The sequence below is a fragment of the Lynx rufus genome, unplaced genomic scaffold (genome assembly GCF_022079265.1).
Source record: "Lynx rufus isolate CCGP_SWC_20201006 ecotype Redwood Valley unplaced genomic scaffold, mLynRuf1.p SCAF_4, whole genome shotgun sequence".
Taxonomy (NCBI): Eukaryota; Metazoa; Chordata; class Mammalia; order Carnivora; family Felidae; genus Lynx; species Lynx rufus.
Genome location: NW_025814856.1, coordinates 150,306,882 through 150,331,538, shown reverse-complemented (window position 1 = coordinate 150,331,538; position 24,657 = coordinate 150,306,882). Strand labels below are relative to the sequence as shown.

General features: G+C 43.1%; 1 protein-coding gene and 1 long non-coding RNA gene across 2 annotated transcripts in view; one reads left to right on the top strand and one right to left on the bottom strand.

Annotated features, from left to right (window-relative positions):
* Window positions 1-24,657, bottom strand: part of EXOC4 (exocyst complex component 4) — a 756,122-nt gene that overhangs the window by 149,226 nt on the left and 582,239 nt on the right. Inside the window, exon 12 of the mRNA XM_047095756.1 lies at window positions 7,569-7,705. Within this exon, the coding sequence (XP_046951712.1) occupies window positions 7,569-7,705 (137 nt within the window). The remainder of the gene's footprint in view (window positions 1-7,568; window positions 7,706-24,657) is intronic.
* The window catches only part of LOC124523834 (uncharacterized), an 86,698-nt gene that overhangs the window by 50,732 nt on the left and 11,309 nt on the right, over window positions 1-24,657 (top strand). Inside the window, exons 4-5 of the long non-coding RNA XR_006965110.1 lie at window positions 17,438-17,527; window positions 22,608-22,688. This is a non-coding gene — a long non-coding RNA (uncharacterized LOC124523834). The remainder of the gene's footprint in view (window positions 1-17,437; window positions 17,528-22,607; window positions 22,689-24,657) is intronic.

Sequence of the window (24,657 nt, the reverse complement as noted above, 5' to 3'; positions counted from 1 at the left end):
AGAGAGAGAGGGAGATACAGAATCCGAAGCAGGTTCCAGGCTCTGAGCTGTCAGCACAGAGCCTGATGTGGGGCTCAAACTCACCAACCATGAGATCAGGACCTGAGCCGAAGTCATTTAACCAACTGAGCCACCCAGGCGCCCCAAAATTATTCTCGCCCAGGCCCATCACTCAGGGGGCCCTAGTGTGGGAAATCCAGTATGTGGGCTTTGAAATCTCCCCCAAATAAGTCTGATGTGAATCCATAATGTTTCTGAGAGAGAAAGGCATGTAAACCAATAACCGATCAGATAATGCATCATAAAAAATGTTTAAATTGCAATATAATGGGATGCCAGAATAGTATTGCATAATAAATTATAGGAGCAAATAAAAGCTCTCATTTGCTGAGTGCTCTCTATGAACCAGATAGTGTACATGTTTTATAAGTGTTCTTTTGTATCTGCTCGATATTTAACACAAATGAATATATCAGTGCTATGTAAGCCAAGGGGGTGAGGGGTATAACACAGTTTCAAGAGGAAAACCTGGAGACAAGCTTGCATGGAGCTTGCAGCGTTCCCTTGGCTCGTCTGAGGTTCAAAGTTAGTTGAGGTTTTCAAAACTGCCTCTTCTTTGGGCTTTAAGCCAGACAGACTTGGCTTTTGGTGCATGCGCTCCCACCCCCGTGCCCCGCGACCTCAGCCGGGTTATGAACGCAGCAAGGCCAAGTTCAACCAAGCTCTCAGTCTGCAGAACCCTGGCCTCTGGCGACACAGGAAACCCTAGGGCTTCAAGACCCACCACGGGCCCCGGTGTCCAGTTTCTATTCAGCACAATGGGGCCACCGAGATCTTAGAACACCACTTTGATCACAGAGAAGGTGAGGTCAGCCTCCTCGCCACGACCTCCTAGAGTATTCCTTCCCTCGATACGGGAAGTTTTCAGAACTCCCCTATTCCACCCATTCCTACCCAACCACGATGTCCACCTGCTCATTGTGATTTCTCAACGTCTCCCCCACACATCACATCCGCCTATGCTACCCCACTGCTGGCTCAACCTGTTCAGTCTCTAAGAAGCTCCTCCTTCATGCAGCAAACATACCGAGGGCCAATCAGTTGCCGAGCCCTGTGCCAGACCTGGTTTCTGCCATCAGCGATTGCAAGTTCATCGCCACGTCACTCTTTCTTCATGCTCTGGCACGAGTTCTCGGTTTTCTGTAAACCCCGAGGATGGTTATACCTTCTCCTGATGAAAACATGCTCCTGACTTATGTCAACAGAGCCTCAAAGATTAGAAGATGGTTTATTTGTATTCTCTACCAGGCCCAAACCAATGCAGAAAGGCCAAAAAAAAAAAAAAATTTTTTTTTCTTTTTAATGAACTGACGTTGAACTGGAACAGGCAGAAACTTAAAAAAAAAACCCATGATTTCCAACCTTTAAATGACTATTTGGGGACACCTAAGCTGCTGGTGGTACCCCAGAATAAAGAATAAGCAGAGGGAGACTGGCATTCGGCTTGGAAATAGCAGACTAATGGACCGACTGCCTGATTGAGAATACGTGCAGTGGAGAATTCACAGCTGAGTTTTCCTCCGAGCCCCAAGGGGTGTGACTAATTAAGGAAAAGACTTCTAGTCCTCATTACCCTTTTAGGAAACCTCTCTTTATCCAAAGCATGTAACATGACATCATTAGACAGTACAGTCTTTCTCTCCAGAGTGAGGTGCTCACAGAAAGGTGAGATGTCTCTGACCTTCCCTCAGATCTCTCAACTCCCAGTGGACGCTCAGGTTCTCATGGTAAACTCAGAAAACAAGCCAGCTCTCAGCAGAGGGCATTGTGAGCTTGTGGATTTGATCATTTCTGTAAAAGACTATCTGCGGAGAAAGAATCAGACTGTGCTGCTTCCCTCTTCCCTTCCTCCTTCCCCAATGTTGTATCATTTTGGATCATTTGAATTGTATATGGCTTTCTATTTAAGTCAGTCATTTGCTGGCAGCAAAACTAGAACATTTCCTGTTTTTCCTCTCACTGTAATCAGGATTTGGCTGTCCAAATTAGGACTGCCCTAATTACTCCTCAGCAGGTGCCAATCGGGGGGAGGGCAATAAATGGGAAGAGAGGAAGTAAGGACACTTTGCATCTTCAGAGACACACAAGAAGAAAACACTTTCTCTCTGGCTTGAAAAACCTGATTAAGCAATAGGCAACAGGCATCATGGGATTATATGTGGTGTGTGTGTGTGTGTGTGTGTGTGTGTGTGTGTGTCTGTGTGTGTTGTCGTATAACAGCCATATAAACGATTTTCTATTTATTCCCCTTCAAAGATACACAGAATTACTTTTCCCATCCCTGAGATAATTCATCCCAAGCCTACACTTCAGCAACGGTGGTAGATCACTACAGATAATATATATGCGAAGATCTGATCATGGGCACCAATAAGTGGACACCATTCCAGGGAATTCGGCCAGGAGGGACACCACAGTGGGACAGACTCCTGGGGGGAATGAATCAAGGTACTCTTGATGACCACAATATATCAGGAACCAAAAGCAGTAGCTATGTTCCCAGAAGTAGTAGTATAATGGAGACACAGTTGTACTGTTTGGACAACACGGTGACACACGAATGACACAGAAATAGTTCAGTCCCTAGAAGGCCAAGCCACGGCAAACAAACACCTATCCATGTTCCTGCCTAAGGCCAGTCACTCCGGTTGGGTATTATGTCCTGCTTCTACTCACAAGCCAAAAACCAGAATTTCAGCAATTTGCCCCTTTCTCTCCTACATCAGGAATTTTCTTTTCTCTTAACAGTACTCATTTGAAGAGTAATTAAACATGCACTGATTTCTTCTATTTAAAATAACACATAAAAAGACAAAAAACCCTTCATGTGCCCTTAACCCTCCAGCCATGTCATTTCTCTGTCCCCCATGGCAGCCAAATCTCACTACAGGGGTTTTACCTACATTTACAAGTTCCCCACTCTCAGTTTCCTAAGCCCACACCCTTCCAGGTTTTGCTCCTACCGGTCCTCAGAAACCGCTCTCATGATGATTCCCTATGACCTCCATGCTGTTAAATCTGTCGCTCAGTCACTGCTCTGTTCTAATGCTGATTGAATGCTGATCACCCCCTCCCCCTTCTTTCCTTGGTTTCTGGGACACCCTACTCTGACTTTCCTCCTACTTCACTGGGGGCTGCTTCTCAGTCAACTTTGGTGACTTCTCCTCTCCTTGCAAACTTCTTCAAACCCATAGTCCTCTTCCCTGTCATGTTTGCATTCACTCCCGTCCATGGTTTTAAACACCATTTATAGCAAGTATTTATATGTTGATGGCCAGACCTCTCTCCTTTGGAGGCATACATCCAACTGCTTGCTCCCTAGCTCCATGTGGATGCCTAAGAGACACTCCAAATGTAAATGTTTTTGTAAACATTTATTTTTGAGACACAGAGACAGAGCACAAGCGGGGCAGGGGCAGAGAGAGAGGAGACACTGAATAGGAAGCAGGCTCCAGGCTCTGAGCTGTCAGCACAGAGCCCGACATGGGGCTCGAACCCACAGACCATGACAGCATGACCTGAGCTGAAGTTGGATGCTTAACCAACTGAGCCACCCAGGCGCCGAGACACCCCAAACTGAATTCCTCATCTGCTTGCTCCCACACCTGCAGGGGCCCTACAACCGATTCTCAACACATTTTACAATGTAAGTCAGATCATCCTGGCCCGAGGCACAATTCCTGCAGTGGCTCCCCCTTTCATTCAGAGTTGAACTCAGTACCTCTACCATGGCCGACAAGGCCCTCCATGGTCTGTCCCCTGTTCTCTTTTGGACGTCCTTCTTTTTTTTTTTTCTTAACTTTTTTTTTTAATGTTTTATTTATTTTTAAGACCGAGAGAGACAGAGCATGAGTGGGGATGGGGCAGAGAGAGAGGGAGACACAGAATCCGAAGCAGGCTCCGGGCTCTGAGCTGTCAGCACAGAGCCCGGCGCAGGGCTCGAACTCACGAACTGGGAGATCATGACCTGAGCCGAAGTCGGACGCTCAACCGACTGAGCCACCCAGGCGCCCCATGGATGTCCTTCTAATACACTCCAATCACACTGGTCTCCCTGCTGAGGCTCTGGGAATGTGTCATGCAGAGTCCTGCCTCAGGGCCTTAGCCTTCTGCCAGGGCACTCTTTCCAGATACTTTAGCTCACTGCCAAAATTCTTTTGGGCCTCTTCTCAAACTTAACTTGAGCGGGCCCTCTGAGGCACCCTATTTAAAATTACAGGCTCCTTCTCCTATACTCTCGAATCTATTCACCCTATTCCATTTTCCCCCGACGGTACTTACTGTTTTAAAATTCTTTGTGTTTATGCATTATATTTATTGTGTATCTCCTCTCTTCTGTCTCCAACAGAATGTAAACCCCATGAAAGCAGCATTTTATCTTTAAGTTCACTGCCCTATCTACAAAGTCTTGTAGAAGTACTCGATAAACATTTGCCGAATGCATGAAATCCTAGAAACCAACATATTGTTTTAAGGATTGAGTAACCAACTGTGTCAAGTTACTGAAATTCAAGAATATTCTGACAGGTTTAATAAATTTAGGCAAGGACCCTGGGGCACAGAAATAATTCAGAGCAGAGAATCACAGAAGCCTTCCTGATAATCTTAGAGGTATCCTGGCAGACAGTGAAAAACGCCTGAGAGCAAACGCCCTGATGTTCCTAAAAAAAAGAAGGTAAATGACAGAAATCGGCTGAGCTTGGAGTTACAGGTAAAATCCTCGAACAGGTTATTGAACATGGCTTGTGAACAATTAGGAAGTGGTCCTCACGAGGAGCCAAGAAGGGCTCACAATGCACAAGTCACGCCAACTTTGTTCCTCTCCTGAGTAACTCCTTGACTTGAAGGAAGAAATGGTCAATTTGGCTCAAGGTCAAGAGACCTTGTTTCCAAGGGTAATTTGTAAGCTGTCCAAGACGAGAGTTCTTAACAAAGATTCAGCAGGGTAGGGCCCATTGGTCCTGAAGGTGAAAGGGACCCCTTGGGAGGGTTCCTGAACAAATACCTAGTACTGTCCTTTGCAGACTTGTACGTGCCCATCTGGGGAGACCTGAGTGGGGAGGTAGCTGCATTATAAGGATTAGGACTCGAAAGACACCAGCAAGAAATCTAACAAGTCTCTCATAGGGCAGATAATAAAATACAGGAGGTACCGTCATGGATGGTGACAAAGGTAATCTTTGTCATCATCAGAGTCGCGGCTAATCATTTTGGGGGAAGCTTACTATTTTGCTAAAAATAGGTCTAGAAGACTAACATTTTCAAGACAACCCTACGAGGGAAGAACTATTATTATCCCCTTTTTTTTTTTTTTTTTTGCAGATGAGAAAAGTAAGGCACAGAGAAGCTGAAACTGTTCAAGGTCATATAACTAACAGGTGAAAAACTTGGCATTCAAATGTAGGTTTCAGACCCTGCTCTTGAGGTACAGTCTGGGTTCACAGTTAAAAAAAACACATGAACTCCTGAAGCACTGAGTAACATATACATGGGAATCTCAAAGGAAGTCTCGAGAGGTGCACCCCCGCCCCCCGAATTCTCAACGTAGCCCCGTCCTGTTGAACATTGTTTTTTTTTCAAATGACATAATAAGAAACTGAAAGATTGCTTATCAAAAATGGCACGGAATGTGGGGAAAAGCTAAGATTTTCTGATGACAGAATGAGGATTCAAAAATATCTCAAAAGACTGAAGCGTTGAGCTAAAAATAACATTAAATTTAATGGGTAAATGTGAGATCTTGAATTCAAGTTAAAAAAAAATTCTCTACAAATACAGCATAGGAAAGACAAGGCTAATTTCCCCGAGTACTTCTCCCTGCATTCTCCACCCTCTACAGCCAACCAGCGGCCACAAGGCTACACATTTACCTCCTAGTGTCTCCTGATCTGTCCCTCTCCCTCCACCTCCACACTCTTGCCTTTTCAGTCCATCTTACACAAAGCTCAGAAAAATCTTCCTGACGCACAGGTCTGTGCTTGGTACTCCTCATTCACTCCCCTTCAGTGGTTCCCCACTACCTAAAAGTTTTTACAAGGCCAAGTTCCCTCAGCCTGGCATTTAAGATCCTCCATTTTGGCTCAGTCTTCCTTTCCAAAAACCCAAACATTCATCCTTTGTTGTTTCTTTTCCTTCTCTTCCCACCTCCTTGAAATTGCTCTGGTTCCTTCCTTCCTTCAGCAACTTTAGTCCAAATCCTGTCTAACTCCTCCTCACTCTTCACAAGGCCTACTTCATACCCTTCATCGAGCTGCTCCTGTCCCCAAGTCATTTCTTCCTCCTACAGCGTGTCCATCTATCTTACCATATTTTCTGTCACAAATTAATGTCGTGGACATTCATGCCTTGGTCTCCAACTTGCCTTCCTATCCTCTACCAAGATGGCAAACTCATTAAAGTTATAACCGGAGACTGATTGACTGACTTCATCCCTGCACACTCAGCCGTCTTGGATCCGGTAAAGGCTCCAGAAATCTCTGACCAGTGCAATGACAGGACGTAATAAGAAGCACTGTGTCCAGCCTTGGGTCCCCCACAAGGAAGGTTATGGTTTTGCTGAAATATCAGGGAACTACGTCGGTGTTTCCACTGTGTCCCTCAACGTCCTTCTTTATTCTGTCCGCCTCCCTCCATCCCATGTCTTTCTGAGACGCAGCACACATCTCACCTGGGAAGTCTTTCCTCAAGCCAGTCCCCCCTTCTCTGTTTTTCTCTCTCACATTTCATTCCTTCTGCTCTTACGTCCTGTGCTGTGCAGGTAGTACTTGATTATGTACTGCACTTTCATATCTATCCTTAATGATACATCACATAAAATTTAGTATTTTATTATACATTCTTTTCTTCCCTAATTGTTTCAGGTCTTGTCAACCAGACCGTAATTGGTTCCTATTATTAGCTTGTTACCACAAGCGCTATGATCTTTTCCATGAGATTTCTGAACCCAGAGAAAAGAAATCAGAGGGGAGGCCGAGGGATTTCAAGTTCCTAACAATGGTTCTTCATTTCTGCTGATGCTGGAAGCAGGTGTAACTATCTTTTCATGACAGTGGGAAGGCTACAGATCAGGCATCAGGAGAAACACATTTTAAGAACTAGGGAGAAATCACATTCTGGATTATAAAGGATGCTGAAAGTTTGAAACTGCTTTACTTGAAAGATCTTTTAGGATCACAAGATCTAAATGCGATCTGGCATTTCCCTGAAGAAGACAATCTTACAGTTCTAGCTTTTCCTGAAAATCAAGGTTGACACCTTGTCCATGCCACTCAATGGCAGTCCCAAGTGGTGCTGCCCCTTGGTCGCTCTCATTCCCTCTGTCGGTATGATGACATGTGCATCTAGGAGACTATTTCTGTGACACGTGCTCTCGTCAGGCCCCTTGACAAACGCAAAAACCGGTCCTTTTCTATCACGGTGGAAAAGGGAGGCTCCGAAAGCAGCATCAACAAGCATAACAAGGGTCAGGGTCTGACGTGACTCTCCTTGGCTCCCACCCTGAGCTCTACCTGCAGGCCGCAGCGCAGGTGTCCTTGTACTCCTGGAGCTTCACGCACACCATGTTGAGGAACTGATCCGAGTACGCACTCAGGTCGTGCATCAGGTTCATGAGGTCTTGCACTGTCTTCTCCACGATGATTGTGCTCTGCGAGAGGACACAGAAGTTCATGAGTTTTCGTTTTGTTTTGATGTCAAGTCATGTGAAGGACAAGGAAAGACCACTGAAAGGAGGCAATCATTTACGACTTGAGCCTTCCTGGAAGGATGCGACCCTCGTGACAAGTATCGACTGCAAACAACCAAATACGTATCTTACGTAGTGCCGGTTTCCCAAACCCCTGAGAAAGTACGTTCTGTGGAAGGACACCGGACAGGGATTTACAGATTGGTTTCAAAGGCTTCTTGGCATCCACAAGCTATGGCTATGGCTTTCAAGCCCCTGGATTATCTCCTCCAGGGCTCTACTTTGAGATTAGGGACCTATGAAACGCAACACAGAGAAAATATCCTCCGTAATTTGTTTTAAAAGTTTCCAAATCTCAGTCTCTTTTTTTAAAAAAAATTTTTTTTCAACGTTTATTTATTTTTAGGACAGAGAGAAACAGATCATGAACGGGGGAGGGGCAGAGAGAGAGGGAGACACAGAATGGGAAACAGGCTCCAGGCTCTGAGCCATCAGCCCAGAGCCTGACGCAGGGCTCGAACTCACGGACCGCGAGATCGTGACCTGGCTGAAGTCGGACGCTTAACCGACTGCGCCACCCAGGCGCCCCTAAATCTCAGTCTCTTAAGAACAACAACTAACATTTGTATTGTGCCTTCTGGGCTTGTGCAGTGTTTTCACATACACAGCATACGTTACCTCACTTGAGACTCATATTAATCATGGGAATCATGACCATTTATTGGGTTCTTACAAGTGGGAAGTCCAGTGCTAGGCACCCTACATACTTTAGCTCACTTAACCCTCTCCACGTACCTATCAGGCGAGCCCCACGATCATCCACAGTTTAAAGATGAAGAAACAGGCTTAGAAAAGGTAGCGAACAAAGCACGGGCTGCGGGCTTTGCTCTTTTAACTATACCATTCTGCCTGAGAGCTAGCCCGGAGTTCCCCTGCCTGTGGCCCAACCATTTTCTTGTTGGATCAGATATTTCCTATTGTTGTTGCTGCTGCAGAAGCAGTGTCCAAACAGACTCAGACATTATTTCAAAAATGGAATTAAAGAAATATCCCAGGGAAACAAATAATAAAGCCACCTTACAGCTAAAGACGGACGGTACTGTGCAGCAAATCAGTGTTCTGAGAAGAGGCACATTCAATCAACCCTAAACCTCAGATTAAGAAAAGACTGAGTTGTTTGAACCATTAGTTCATGCCTCTTTCAAAAGGAGCAGAATAACGCTGGAGTAAATACTAATCACATGCTTAGCATCTTGGAATCCTTTGGTCGATAACTGGTTTGTTGAAGATGTATTTATTTACATAGAATTACATAAGCTTATGGTTAGATTCAGACCATAAAAATAAACATTAAAAAAAATTTTTTTTCTACTCTGATAGTGACCTGTGAAAAAAATCAAAGGCATTTTACTCTGCGTAAAGGCAGACTACGGGGTTCAGGGTCCGGGTTAATTTTTTTTCTTCTAAAAATTAAAAGAATGGATAAAAGCGTACAGCTCTTCTCAATACAATGGAGGATCAGCTTGAGTTACGAGTTCATATGTGCATACTTATTCCAGATAAGTAGAGGTTTCTTTTCTTCTGGTCCTCTACCCCCCGCACCAACCCCCCCCCCCAGTAAAATAATCAGAAGGTGAAAAGGAAGGAACAGTTATATTCTGGAAGGCAAACCTCATAGGAAACCAAATTACAGTCTCTATAGAATCCCCACAAGTTCAACTTCCTTTTCGGTATTGATTTTAAGATTAAAGCACTGCGGCTTCACCCTGATCCATAATCCCGTTCTTCTGTATTTGTGTGTGAGTGACAGGAATTGATTCTGCTTAGCTACATGTCCCCACGCTGCTCAGAAGAATCTAAAATCCTCATCCTGATTCAGAACACAGGGTATCCTACAACACGCGGAGGGCAATTAATAAAGGGGAGCGGAGTTCAGCCCTCCTAACAAAGCCCGCTGAAAATGTGAAACACCGTAGGGAAGAGGGGCACTGGGGGATTGCTCAGCTTTACTGAGAGAAAGGGCTTGGTTCTATTTCCAATTAAGCTATTGATAATTAACTCGGGGCAGGTTTGGGGGAGCGTCTTCCTTTCATATGACTCAATTTCGTCTTCTGATAACCAAGGATAATTTGGTGGCTCTTCTACTGGCCTCCATCACGCCGGTATTCAATTGGCGCACGGTGCTTTTACACAGCGGAAGAGATGTAGCATTGTTTTTAGGTCATCTCAGGTGTGTTTGGTCTTCCTGATTAGAACACCAGCTTCTCGAAAGCAAGACTGGCTTTCTTCATTTCCCTTTGTCCATCTCCCATCCTTCCCCTCCCCCACGTGTTTACAATTTCTCAGGACCTTCAGGAAAATGCTACTAATAAAAGAAACAGTACTGGTAACGTTAGCACATGTAAATAAACCTCTCCGAATGGCACAAAGAGACGCCAGACGTCGGCTTCCTTGCGTTCTGCAATCTTGTCGTGTGGGTTTGGTGTGGTCTTTGTTCGTGCGACGGTCGGAGGCGAAGGGGAAAATGCAAGCACGTGGGAACGTCCCCCCTGGAGACAGAGGTTTTGGGGTGAATAGGAAGTACCTACAGGGAATGACTGGAATGCCACAGTTTAATTCTAATGATTGTGCTCAACAAAGAGCCTATGTTATGCTGTATGATTACATACAATTTTCCAGCTATTTGCTTGGTTTACCTTGTCATGGTAGCACTCTGGATAATCAATCACCACGTTCTTTTCAAGGCAAATGACACTGTAGTTTGCCAAATGATGGGTATATTTTACAGGGGAAAAAAGTTCCCATTTTTCAAGAATTTATCACATTTTCTAAATCAGGGGCTCTGACAGATAAATGTTGAAAATATCAAATTTTTAACAAGGTCAGTTATGTTTTTATTTATTTGATTTCTTTGGCATTTCAAACGATGTATTGACTTGTTATTAATTCTGGGATTTGCCAATGTTGAATATAATGACTTTATAATAAGTAAAACCCTGATTATATTCATTATAATTTCTACTAAACATATCACAAATGATTGATATTTGTTTAGAAACAACTCAATTCTCATTTCTTGCAACTTATTACCAGGTAATAAAGTCTGGGCATGATGTGAAAAATGAGAAAAGGAAAAAAAAAAATCCCGAGCTAGCAGACGCAATTAAAAAAAAACCCAAAAAACAGTGCTATGAGAAATAACTAAAGTTTCTCACAGGGATATACCAGCAGGCTAAAATAACAACAGGGTATATAAGGACCAGCTCTTGAGTTCTGCACTTTGAAAAACTTGAATGAATGAATGATGATGATTGGACCTTTAAGACCTTGTCCATAATTCGTCAAAATGGGGTTCTGCAGCATGATGCCAATATTAATATTACAGAAAACTGACTCTAAGTTCAAGTAATTGAAAATGCTGAGTTAAAGAGAACGGAAGTGGTTTCTTCACTGGAGGGAGGACTCTGGAAACTTTTACTATGGTAATTTCATTGTGAATCTTAAACAGGCAAATGTGTGTGGTATTCAATCTTCCCCTAATTATTTAAGTAAAGAAAACATTTTTTTCTTTTCTTTTCATGTGTGTGTGTGTGTGTGTGTGTGTGTGTGTGTGAGAGAGAGAGAGAGAGAGAGAGAGAGAGAGAGAGAGAGAGAGACAGAGCACGAGCTGGGAAGGGACAGAGACCGAGGGAGACAGAATCCAAAGCAGGCTCCCGGCTGTCAGTCAGCACTGAGCTTGACACAGGGCTCGAACTCACAAACTGTGACATCATGACCTGAGCCAAAGTCAGATGCTTAAACAGACTGAGCCACTCAGACGCCCCAAGAAAACATTTTTCACAGCACAGCATAGACCTTTTCACATCTTCTGGAACAGTGTTTCTGGAACAAGGTTTCGGAATGACTCTTCCTCATTCTCTGATTATACTAATGAGGACACTATGCCCAGTGACATGCTTGAGGACCCATAAAAAGTCCAGCTAGAAAAAGGGTGAGAACCTGAGCTTCCTTCTCAGTCCGTGTTCTTTCCCACACCCCCAACCTTTGAAACTCTGGCCCCTACCCACCTTTCTAACCTTCTCTCCAGCTCCACTGAGCATACTAACCCTGTGCTCTGACCACATTAACCTACTAGTTACTCCTTGACTGCACCAGGCTACTTCCCGCCTCTGTGCCTTTGGCTTCCTGTCTCTGTGCCTGGAATGCCTTCCTAGCTCATGTCTGTCATCCTTGAGAAGTCAGCTCAAGTCTACCTGCTCTCATTTAAATGCCCCTCCTCTGTGCTACCAGAACACCCGGGGCACAGCTTAGCCCAAGCCCTAAGAGAGGATGGTACCCACTGGTTCACTTGACTATCTCTTCCCCTAGACTATAAATTCCTTTGATCATGACTATACCTTCATATCTTCTATCACCTCGTAGCAAAATATCTGGCATATTGTAGGTGTCCCATAAATGTTTCTTAATTAATGAAAATGCAGAGTACATTCAGAATATGATGAAAAGACAGATTTATAGTAAACTTATAATGAAAAACAGACAGCCAAAAGCATGCTGTGTAAGGTGGAATCAAAGCACAGCCTCTTTATTACTATATTACTGTATCTTAATTCCCATGGTTCTAAAGACTGAATATTTATTGTGACTAAAGATTTTAGATTGCTCGAAGAAACATTCCTAATTTCACTCGACTGTGTCATTTTCTGTAATGGCAACCCAGTATATATACAACTAAATGTGCTAATTTTAAAGTTTTAAGAAATATAAATAAATTCACAATTCAGGAAAAACAAAACCAAAACACTTCAGTTTGTGGAGAATGAAATCTCTGTATGGGTGGTTTTAGCTCTTGGAGCAGGGATGGTTCAGAAATGCTACAAAAAACCTAAGGTTCTTGAAAATTGCTGTAGGAAGAATTTGAGAGAAACAGTGGGAATTCTTCTACTGCTTCAGACACCCCCCACTACCACACACACACACACACACACACACACACACACACACACCAGCAATTGTAGAGGGGGGTGCTTCACAAATATCTGACGATGACAATAATGTTTCTGTTTATTGGCGCATTTCAACTACGAGTCAGTAAAGCTTGTCCTACCATATTGTCCTTCCAATTATTATCAGCTCCAACTTATAGCTGGCTATAAACAATTATAACTATAGTAATGACAGTAATGATGGAAGTCATTTTTTAATCTATATTTTGACTTGTGTGATGTTTAGAATGCTCTGCATGGTTTGCTCCTTTAATAAGCTATCCGGTAAAAGTCTATGCATCCAGGGAGCTGGTACCTGAGAAAATGCCACTTCCATTCTCTTCCAAATTATTCTCTACCGCACAAGCTCAGGGATCTGTTAAAAAGTTTTGTCTCCTATAGAAATGAGGAGTCTTACATCCATCAAAAGACAGGATCACACGGATTCAGAGCAGGTTTACTTATAATAGCGAAAAAAAAAAAGGAGTGGTTGTCGTGTGCATCAGTAGTTGAATGGGGATATACAGCGTGACACACGCACGCAACAGAATACTACAGAGCAACGGAAAAGGACGAGCCACCACTGCCTGTGACAGCGTGGATGGGTCTCACAGCACACCCGTGTGCTAAGTGAAAGCATCCACACACAAAGGAAGACTGCAAGAATGTTATTACTGTAGTTCAGAAACAAGCAAAAGTAATCTCTGGTGATAGAAGTCAGAATAGAGGCTGCCCTTGGAGGGAGTGGATCCTGACTGAGAGGGTGACGACCGTCCAGGTGCTGGAAATATCTTGATTGGGTAGCTGTTCCATGAATAAACACATATATAAAAACTTCTCACACTAAAGATTTGTGCACTTTACAGTTTGTACGTTTAGTGTCAAAAGAAAACATTTAAAGTGATACCTGATTCTAGCTCTCACCAACTTGAAGCTCTTTAATGTGCCAGGACCCACATTCTTCAGATAATCTGCAAGGTCTTTCTGTCTACTCCTCCAGCCGCACTGGCTACATGTCCCCTTGCCTCTTTGAGAGCCAGCTACGTGGGGCTTCTTGGGTTCTTCATTCCCATTTCAGGGCCCTGAACCTGCCTGCAAAGTTCAGTCCCCTGTCTTCCCTTCTTAGAATACTTTTCCTTATCTTTCGGATCTCAGCTAAAACCTCCTTCCTGTAGAAAAACTCTCTCCAACCCCCATTGGAACATCTCTCCCCACCCCCCTTTGGTTCTATTTCTCTGGAGAACTCAGATGAATAAACCTTTGCTAGGGGAAAGGGAAACACTGACTGGGAGTGACTCCCAGGTGGTGATTGTGGACATGCGTGTTAGAACTCAATGTTATGTATTTATTTGTAAAATTTTTTTAACGTTTACCTTTTTTTGAGATAGAAAGTGAGAGACACAGAGTGCGAGCAGGGGAGGGACAGCGAGAGAGGGAGACACGGAGTCTGAAGGAGGCTCCAGGCTGTGCGCTGTCAGCACAGAGCCCGACACGGCGCTCGAACCCATGAACCGAACCATGAGATCATGCCCTGAGCCGAAGTCAGATGCTTTAACCGACTGAGCCACCCAGGTACCCCAAATCTCAATTTTAAACAACTGTGTCCAACCACTATACAAATGAATAGGTACTCCTTCAACAACTTGTCTGAGAGGGTGTAAGTATCCTATTATAGTGGTTTTCACTTACGGCGTATTTTTAAAATGTGAGGATGTAGCAATATTGCTGGAAATAACTACCATAGACCATCAGATGACAGCTGTTGGGAAGGGCCTGAAACTGGGGATAGGGCAAGGAACTTAATTAATTAGAGAGATACATGTTTATTATTATACATGTTTATCGAGTAAATATTTTCTCTGGCTTAAATAGAAGGCTAAATGCAGGAGATAAAAAGCCAGATGAAACAAAGTTCTCGCCCTCCAGCGGTCTTAGATATTAGGAGGAGGAGACAAGTTCACAAATAAAAGCGCAAAGTCTCTGTGAATATTGCACAGCAGAGGTACAGAAAAGGAAAGTCAACTGGGCTGGGGTGGGGGTGGGGAGTGGTGAGAAAGATGAAGTTATAAGTGAATTGATTTCCAGAAGATAGTGACTTACAGACTGACAAAAATGGAGAAAAAAGTACTTCAGGTAGACAGGGCAGCATGAACGGGAAGCAGTGTGGGATCGAGAGACCTGCAGATTGTTCTTCATGGCTGCGGTGAAGGGTGTGTGTGTGTGTGTGTGTGTGTGTGTGTGTGTGTGTGTATGTGTGTGTATAGATCAGGAAAGCTGTGTGAGGAAGTCAGAGCCAGATGTTGGAGGTCCTTGTATAACATATGTGCTTACCACCTAAATATTTTGAATATCCCTTTTACCCTCTCCAGCAAGAAAGTACAAGTTAATCCTGTCTGATGTCACTAATCATTAGATGATCCACTCCAAGTGTAGGAAGATAATTTCGAAAGGTTCTACTCTTGAGAAAAGACAAACTTCTACAACCGACAGGGAAATTCATTCTGAAGCTCTGTTTGGCAGGCTGAAGAGAAGTGTAATTTATAAATAGGCTTAAACAACGAAAATAGGAGGTCAAATTTTGGGCAACCAGAAACACTATATCCCTTTAGAACTCACATAAGTGATTATAAAATTTACCTGGCAGTTAATAACTTGGAAAATGTATCTGATGTAAATTACTAGTAATATTTTCTTAACATTTTGGCTAGAGGATCACTTATGGTAGAATGAAATCTGTGCCTAACATATCTTATAAGCACAGCTGGCTCTTTACAAGGTTTATTTAGGGGTTTGAGACTTCATATTCAAAACAAAACAATGTAGCAGGAAAGGGGAAAGAAGTATACAACAGTTGTGTTTAATTAGACCGTGGGATCTCAGGGCATATCTTTGTTTCTTTACATGCTTCAAATCAATATAATTCTATGTCCAGGTTATCAATTCCCCTTGATATGTAATGGAACCCAGGGAATATCAACGAATAGGTAAACATTAGCACTTACAAGCAATATCCTTAACTCCAGCACAGGCGCGCGCGCGCACACACACACACACACACACACACACACACACACACACAACTTCAAAAGCGCCTTAAGGTTGTTATTCTGCAAAATACATAGTGCTACATGTTAGGGGAGACACAGAAGTATAATAATGTTAGCAGCTAAAGTACTTCATTTGTGCCAGGCAATGTTCTTGACATAAAGCATGGTCCTACTTTCCAGGGGCTGCTAATAATCTAGTTGGGATAACATCATTTAAAACAAGAAACAAGTGATATTCCAAGAGGCAAGTTAAGCGCAAAAGATACGGTAGGGGAACAGCAGTAAAAAGGTGGGAAAGACTGAACTGGTATCTGGGAGATAGACCAAGTTTAGGATACATGGAGAGGAAGAAGCAAGGCACAGCAAGCCAGGGAAAAGGCAGGAGACAACTGTGGCTGGAGTAGGAGATTCATGTTGAGGAACTGGAGGAGAAAGGGTGGTCTGGACACAGTAGAGTGTGGAAGGCCTGGATGGCAGGCTGAGGGCTTCTTCCTGCGCAGGGACAGGAGCAGGCAGTGTTTAAGGTAGTGGAGCTCAGAATCCCAACCCTAGAGCCGAAAGCAACCCCTGCTATCCACAGTCCAGTTCTCTGGCTTTAAAAAAGAAAAACGACCAACACAAATATTAAAGGGCCTGTCAGAGATACACAGCTAGCTTATGATACTTCAAAAATCTAGAATCCAGGTCTCTGAGCTCTCTCTGGCCAAAGCTGATGATTACTGCATCAAATGGAATAAATTATTGTAGTTGATTATTTTTATTGAAAAATATAAAAGATCAATGCAGAGAGAAAGTCAGGGAAAAAAACTCATTTGTCACCATTTGAGGAGACTATTAAATCAAATTCTTCTTTGAGAATTGATAAAGAGAAAGAATTATGCATTTACTCTGTCTTTCCAGTAGGAACTATATCTATTTCAGGATTACCAAATAGGGAAAAGCTCTACTCTAATGAAGAATGCCAACTAAGAAGTGTAGAAGAAATAACAGAATTAGAAAATCATTTTTGCACCTCTCACAACACAGCTGATTTGAGTAAAGATTATCAATTGGTACTAAAACAAAGAGAGGACAGTTGACAAGGAAAATGAACATTTTTGTAGTGCCAAACATATGCCACACACACAGATTACTTTCTGGGCGCACGAGGAAAACCATACCTGAACAACGGACGGACCAGATGGTCACAGGTCCCACCCAGGGGTGAGACGTTCACATCACTAATGTTAGGAAGCCAGCTCTTACGGGTCTGCGGATGTGATGGGACAAGAAACCCAGCATCATCTATGATATATCCCTACTAAAACATTTAATCCCAATCTAATCACGCTTTTAGATCTCGCTTTTAGTCACAGGAAACAGAGGACGCTATCAGACAAATGCAGAACATGGGATATTGTCGAGCACAGGTGACCGTGTCTGTTAAACACATCAGCACTGGGAAAGAAAGTGACTCTCTAGATTAAAAGAGATGTAAGCCACATGACAATTATGATCCTACACGGAATCCTAGTTGGGACAAACTAGTTGTAAAGAATATTTTTGCAAAACGTGGGAAATTTCAAATTGGTAGGTATTAGAAGACGTTAAGAACTTACTGCGCATGCTAAAAGCTGTGATGACGTGATTGTGATAATGAAGATAATGCTCTTGTTTTGCAGAGAAGTAATACTAAAGTGTTTTGGTATGAAATAGCTTGAAGCCTTGCTTTAAACATGAGAAAACCAGATGATGGGCGCCTGGCTGTCTCGGTAGGTGGACTGTGTGGCTCTTGATCTTTGGGTTGTGGGTTTGAGCCCCACGTTGGGCGTAGAGATTACTCAGAATAAAATCTTAAAAAACAAAAACAAGAAAACCAGATGAAATATATGAGGCATCAATTCTCAGACAACGGAGAAGGAAAGTAAATGAGGTGAGCCTTGTGAACGCTGTAGCTGGAGTTTCTAGGTCACAGTTCAGGAAAGGGGGGACCCACACAGACTTTTCTGAGTTGGGGAGGACAGAATCCGGCGCTTTGGAAGGTTAAGGCAAGTAGGGCTTTGTGGGGTGAAACACTGGACAGGAGGGGGCACATAGAGAGAGGGAGGAAGGGAGAAAGAGAGGTTGAGATCTTTCTGGAGATCTTTAGAAGAGCCCCCTCAAATCGTGGGCTGAGTACTGACTTGTGCCTGTGGGGCAGAAATTACTAACGCTGGTGAAAGAACCACCTGAAAAGAGCAGGTAGAACTCCCAGACTTCATCACACAGGGCCAGGAATGGTTCACGTTCCCATTAGCTAGAGTGGAAGAGCCACTTCACAGATATGGCAACTGGTAGAGTCCTCAGAAAGGTATGGCACCTCGGGCGGTGGGGTCAAATTAGCCTAAGACGAAGGGCTGCCCTGGACATGTCTAACAAAGCCCCAAAGCAACCCTTGAGACGATCAATGTAATTCTACCACTGAAATGTGTCCTAAGACAAAGTTCTAGAATATTTAAAGTACTACAAGAAAAGCCAGCACCCAACAACGTAAAAAAAAAAACTCCCAAATCACCATGTCCAGCATCTAATGAAAAGTTACCTGGCATGCAAAGAAGTGGGAAAATCAGTCCAGAAAAACAGTCCCAGGAATGACACAGATAACAGAATTAGTAGACAAAGAGGTTAGAGCAGCCATTATAAATATTCTCCTGTGTTCAAGAACATACAGCAAAACGTGAAAATGACAAGAAGAAAAATGGAAGACACAGCAATAGAAACTATCCAGAATAAAACAGGAGAAAAATGAAAACGATCAAGCAGAGTCCATGAACTGTCCGTGGGACACAATCAAGCAACCTAATACATGTAACTAAAGTTCCTGAAGGAGATGGGGGACAGAAAAAGACAAGAGGGCTGAAAAATTTCCAAATCTGATGAAAAGTGTATGCTCACAGGTTCAAGAAGTTCAAAAATCTCACACAGAAGATGACAAAGACTACAGCAAGACACATTATCATCAAATTGTTGAAAACCAGTGAGATTAATAGAAACAATCTTAATAACAGCAAGAAAAAAGGCAAGGAGACCTGAAAGGAAAAAATGAAGAAATCAGTCCCTTTGACTCCCATTTCAACGTTCTGTCTAGCACCCCACACTGTGCCCGGTCCTGGGGAAGGTGAGCCAGGCTGATACGCAGAGGTGGTTCAGAGGTGTGGGACTCCACGACAAGGAGGCTGCCCTCCAAGTGTAGGGCGGCTCAGACGGTGGTGACAGGAGGAGTAGAGGATCCAAGATAGAAAAGAAGAGAAGGGGCAAAGATCAAAAAAAAAAAAAAAATGAGGAAAACCAAGTATGCAAAAAACAAAACAAAACAAGAAAGAAGAGTTTCAAGGAAGAGAGGTAGTAAGGGCGTCTGATCTTTAGGAAGCAAACCAACCACTCACAAAACCCTCCCATGGAGAAAGAAAAACCTCCAAAGGCAGATGGACTCCACATAAACGTGTGCCCTGGAATTTTATTTCCCAGTTGTATATTTCTAAATGTTCTCTTTCTGCCTTAAGGGCCCATATCACTCCATGCTCTACTGTCTAGTTATATACATATTAAAAAGAAAAAAAAAAGTCCTTCATTCTTTTCCTTAACCCAAGTTCACCCAGAACGGATACCTAGGGCAAAAGCATTGGACTGTCCATAGTAAGACTGTAAGATTGTTAAGACTGCCATATAGGCTCAGGCTAATAATCCAGCCTATCTTAAAGTTATCTTTCCGAAATTATGTTTTTGCATGATTTTCCAAGCCCTGCTAACAACATCACCATAGCGTTTTCTAACACCCTTCTTCCTGAGAGCTCAGAGTACTTCACGAATATCTCAATCAATATCCCAACAGATTGTGAGAAAGTAGAGCAGTCGTTATCATCCCTATTTTTTAGCAAGTCTAACACTTAAAGTGGTTTCAAGGAACAAGTATAACACTTAGACGTTTTTAAAGAACTCCAGAACATCAAGCTGCCACCAAAGGTGGTCTCAAATGCTTGCATTTCTTTATGCTTCTCGAATTCTCATTCCACTCTGGTTTCTCTCATGCCGCAAAGCGTCTGTATTCACAGAAACCCTTCTCTTGATGTAGCAGGTATTAGTCAAGCGTTTTATGTGATTCTTCTGTCCTTTTAAAGATTTCATGTCCTTGGCCACTCCACTTAGTCCAAACAAACAAACAAACAAACAAACAAACAAACCCAGAGATTCACAGAGCGGGACCTTTACATTTCTCCTTTCTGCTAGCAAAGGCAAGGTCTCTGCGGCAGGAGATTCAATGGTCCACAGTGGGGCACGATTCGTTAGGGAAGAGTTACAAAGATATAAATCAACTTGTCAGAGGAGGAAGTCCGGCTGGACCAGTGGGAGATGCATCCTACACGCACATTTGTTCCACACTCTGAGGGCTCACCTGCCTTTGGTGGCTCATTCCACAGAATAATCAATTATGCTGACAAGTTTCCCCACACACTGCTTCAGCCTCAGTTACTCGTGTACCTCAGAGGTGAGATCCGGAGCCCTCTTAGGAGAAGGAGGAGCAGGGAGCTTGGCTTGCAGGAAAACAGAACATATGGAACTGCTTGGGGAAGAGAGTGTTCGAGCAAGCGTGCAAGCATGCACACACAGGGGGAAATTTGTTCAAGGGCAGTGATACAACTCAGATATGCCTCAGACTGGGAGGGACCATAAAATCTGTGAAGAGCTGATACATTCTGAAAAGGAGATCTTGTTTTTGACAAAACCGGCTGTTGCAAACCCAGCATTCTAGCCCCTTCTAGGAATAAAGTTAACTGTTCCAGATGATCATTGCACGTTGAGCAAAACAGTATGTGCCGCTGGGCAAAAGTCAAGTGACTAGTACAGAGGAGACCTGTACTCCAAATATGGTTTTAACACTAACTCTGAGATGCTGAACAAGCAGTGAGAGTGTAATATTCTTTGTGAACCACGGTGACATCTCCAGCCTGCCCACCATCATGTCAACTTGGCTTTTAACTCATTTTCCCAGGTTTAGGAGATGAGTCATTCGCATTTACCCTTCCTAGATTTTAGTTATCAAAGCACATGATTTATGAAGAGAGAGGCCTACGTGAGATTAGAGATGACCACAATGCATCCTGATGAACTAAACAGATGGCATCCCGCCAAAGTTTGTGTGACAGGAACAGTAATAGAACCACCCACATACTGCCCAGGGAAGCAGCTTTGCTCCTGACTCCCAGAACTGTTAGTGGTTAAAAATCTGAATATTGAAGCTTTGATGTATTTCCTTCTAAGACAATCTCTTCACACAGCAAACACCCACGCCACTGGGAAGGATACAGCCAACACATGTACAATAATTTCCAGACATCAAGATTTCACCAACCAGGAAAAATAAATGAACCAACATAGATCCAACTTTTGATTTTTGCCAAGTTATGATGCTTAAAATAAAACAAAACAAAAACAGATCACTTATAATACCACTGTTTTTATAGAAGTATGATAAAAACATGAATATTTTCACACCAAGAATGTGGAGGAAAATATCAGAAAAAAAGTCCTTCCCAAGAAAGTAAACTGGAACACACACACACACACACACCCCACTACGCTGACTTGACTTTACCCATTTTCTGTGCAGCCCACGTTAGGCTGGCCCAGGATGGACTGGACAGGGCACCAATGCAGTAGGTATTAGGTGTCACTAACAGAGTCCATGCTTTACAGATCACCATGCCCGATGAGACACAAATGCCAAAGGACAATGTTCAACTCTTGTGATTGTTTTCAGCCTTGGGGTGGGGTGGGAAGAGTTTTTACGTGGGAAGTCATCATTTCACCAAACCAGGGTTCCATATTTATTCTACAGTCTCTTGTGGGACCAGGGATTGAAAACATGAAACAGGCTCATATGTTTGTAAGAGCAGAAGAAATTAAATACACAACGATTCAGCTGTCACAATGTTATCTTTGGATTTTAAGTATAAATTTGTTTAAAATATAAAATTAATACAAAGCTCAAAAGTACTAAATGGAATCATAAAATTGCTCAACGGTCTCTTCCTGTGGGTAACTTAGAAGGCACTTTAAGAGCGCACATATAATTTGGAAAGAAAACTCTAATGATTCACAAAATTACCACAGTTCCCGTGTAACTGAAAACAATAGAGCCTACTGCAAAACACAGACAGAGCATTCAATTCATTTTAATGGTTTCTCATTTTTTTCTTTTAAACTCTCTGCTCCTTTTATCACTAGGATTTTTTTTTTAAATGAAAAGTAGAATGTCTCTGCTGCCCATTTTCTTCTTGTATTGTTTGCCTTTTGTTCTAAAAATGAGGGTAAAATTAAGTGCTTAGATCACTAGAGATTTCCAGATGGTCAGACAAATGAGTCCTGAGGCTCCGGGGCTTGCGTTTTTCATGGACACGGACGGACATCCCTCACTCGGTCTCCATGGCTGTAGCTCAATACAAATTTGATTTAGCCTAAGCACCTTCAGCGTGTGACGACCACATTCCTGCCCAGAATGAGCATCCAAATTGGCTTAATTACTTAAATCAAAACGGGAATTTTCTATGTATTTCTAAAGTATCCCTTTATTTCCCTGGTATATATATTTGAAATAAAATATAAAAAGTTTATATTACATATATTCTAATCTTTGCAGGTTATTCTGAAATGCAACTATTTTTCTTATTTATTGTCTCCCTTCCTGATCTTGACCCCTCCTCTGGTTTATTTTGTTAACCCTTTTCCTGGTTCCCTAGGGCTACTGTTCCTATGTCACAAGCCCAGGCCATGCCTTCTCTTCCTTATTTTCATGTGTTTCTTTTGCTATTCTAGAACGAAGATCATGAACCCTCCACCACATGGCAAGTCTGCAGATAGGTGCTGGATGAACACTGGAAGTGTGTATTTTATTAAGTAAGTACGCATATATGGGGCACCTGGGTGGTTCAGTGGGCTAAGCGTCCGACTTTGGCTCAGGTCATGATCTCGCGGTCCGTGAGTTCGAGCTCCGTGTCGGGCTCTGTGCTGCCAACTCAGTGCCTGGAGCCTGTTTCAGATTCTGTGTCTCCCTCTCTCTCTCTTCCCCTCCCCTGCACTCGTATTCTCTCTCTCTCTCAAAAATAAATAAACATTAAAAACAAGTTAAAAAATAAATAAGTATGCATATATTGCTTCCTATATGCCACACATTATTCTAGGTACTTACAAACTGTTAACTCATTTTCTTTATGAAGTAGATACTATTATTATCTCTGCTTGACACATGATAAAACTGAGGCCTAAAAAGCTCAGTAACAAGCCTGAGATAACCCAATACAGTGGATGACACAGTCTGAGGAAAAGCCAGTCAGTCTGGCTCCAGAATCCTTGCTTTTAAGAAGAAGAAGGAGAAGAAGGAAAGAGAAGGGAGGGGAGGGAGAAAATAGATTCACTGAGGATGAGAAGGATGAAGGGAAGGGCAGCCTAGGAGTAGCCGTGGATCCATTATAAAAACCCATGCTTGGCGGTCACTAGGGCTCTGGGTAAAGAAGTATAAGGCAGGCATGGCCTCACCGGAGGAAAAGTTTTGTCACCTTGAAGACAGATGTAACTGATGTGGCTAAAGATCATTAGTGACTGTAGTATTGGCAGAAGTAGAAGAGAACCACATGACTGGCAACGTGCTGGGAAATGTCTGACACCTTGCTCTCTGGGGAGGTGTGGGAGTCCCGATTTGTAGTATTTGCCGGTGTCTATGCGTGGACATTTCCACCATGGCCAATTTCACTACCAATGTGACGTCACTGAACTTAGAGCTGCAAAGAGGTGCCCAGTAACACCCATGTAGTATTTCTGGCATTAGTTACAATCGATGCAAAAACCCAAGAGCATAGATAAAAAGAGCACAGATTGTGGTAAACCAATCAAGAAGTGGTGAGTTGGAGCATTTACTGCCTTTGTGTTTAGTATTTTAGGACAGAGACAGAGCATGAACGGGGGAGGGGCAGAGAGAGAGGGAGACACAGAATCGGAAACAGGCTCCAGGCTCCAAGCCATCAGCCCAGAGCCTGACACGGGGCTCGAACTCACAGACCGTGAGATCGTGACCTGGCTGAAGTCGGACGCTTAACCGACTGCGCCACCCAGGCGCCCCTGTGTTTAGTATTTTATAACTTACTTTTTAATAATGACTATGTTTAGTAGCCAGCTCACAAAACTTGTGAAAATTTCACAACCAGCTCTTAGAAGCCTGTGGGAACCAGCAACCACAAGCCACTGAGTCTGACTAACCAAATGCATCTACTCTCAAATAAATGGATGGACAGGGGTCTGGAGACTTGAACTTCATCAGGTCCCAAATTCACCACAACGAGGAAATAAATGCAGGAAGAGGGAGGCACACAAAAATGACAGAGCTTACGAAAAACAGAAATATCCATTCTAATTTGATGAAGAAAGAGGTCGAGTGTGAAGCAGAGACTTTGAGGAGGTAAGTTCAGAGAAGGCCTGAATCTGTGTTCTCTTAAGACGCTATAGACCATGCGTGGTAAAGCACAGAATGCTGTGCTTTGTGCTCCCTCACTGAGGTCTCACATCAGCGTTCTTGGTTCTACGTAGACTATTTATGGGCAACAAACAGATGTCAAGCAGGAATTAGAGGACATTTCATGAACTGGCAAGCTTTAGGTGAATGATGATAAATTGTGCAGAATGAACATGAGATCAGGAATTTAGCAAATACTATGTGTACATATATCTAGATACGGTGCAGAGAAAAATGCGCATGGAAAGCCCTGAAACACAGAGAGGAAAAGATCAAATATCATGGGGAACTAGCAATCTTTGGAGAAAGCCAGTCTGTTTCACTCACCAAGGTTTCCCCAGAGACAAGCACTGAGTCAGG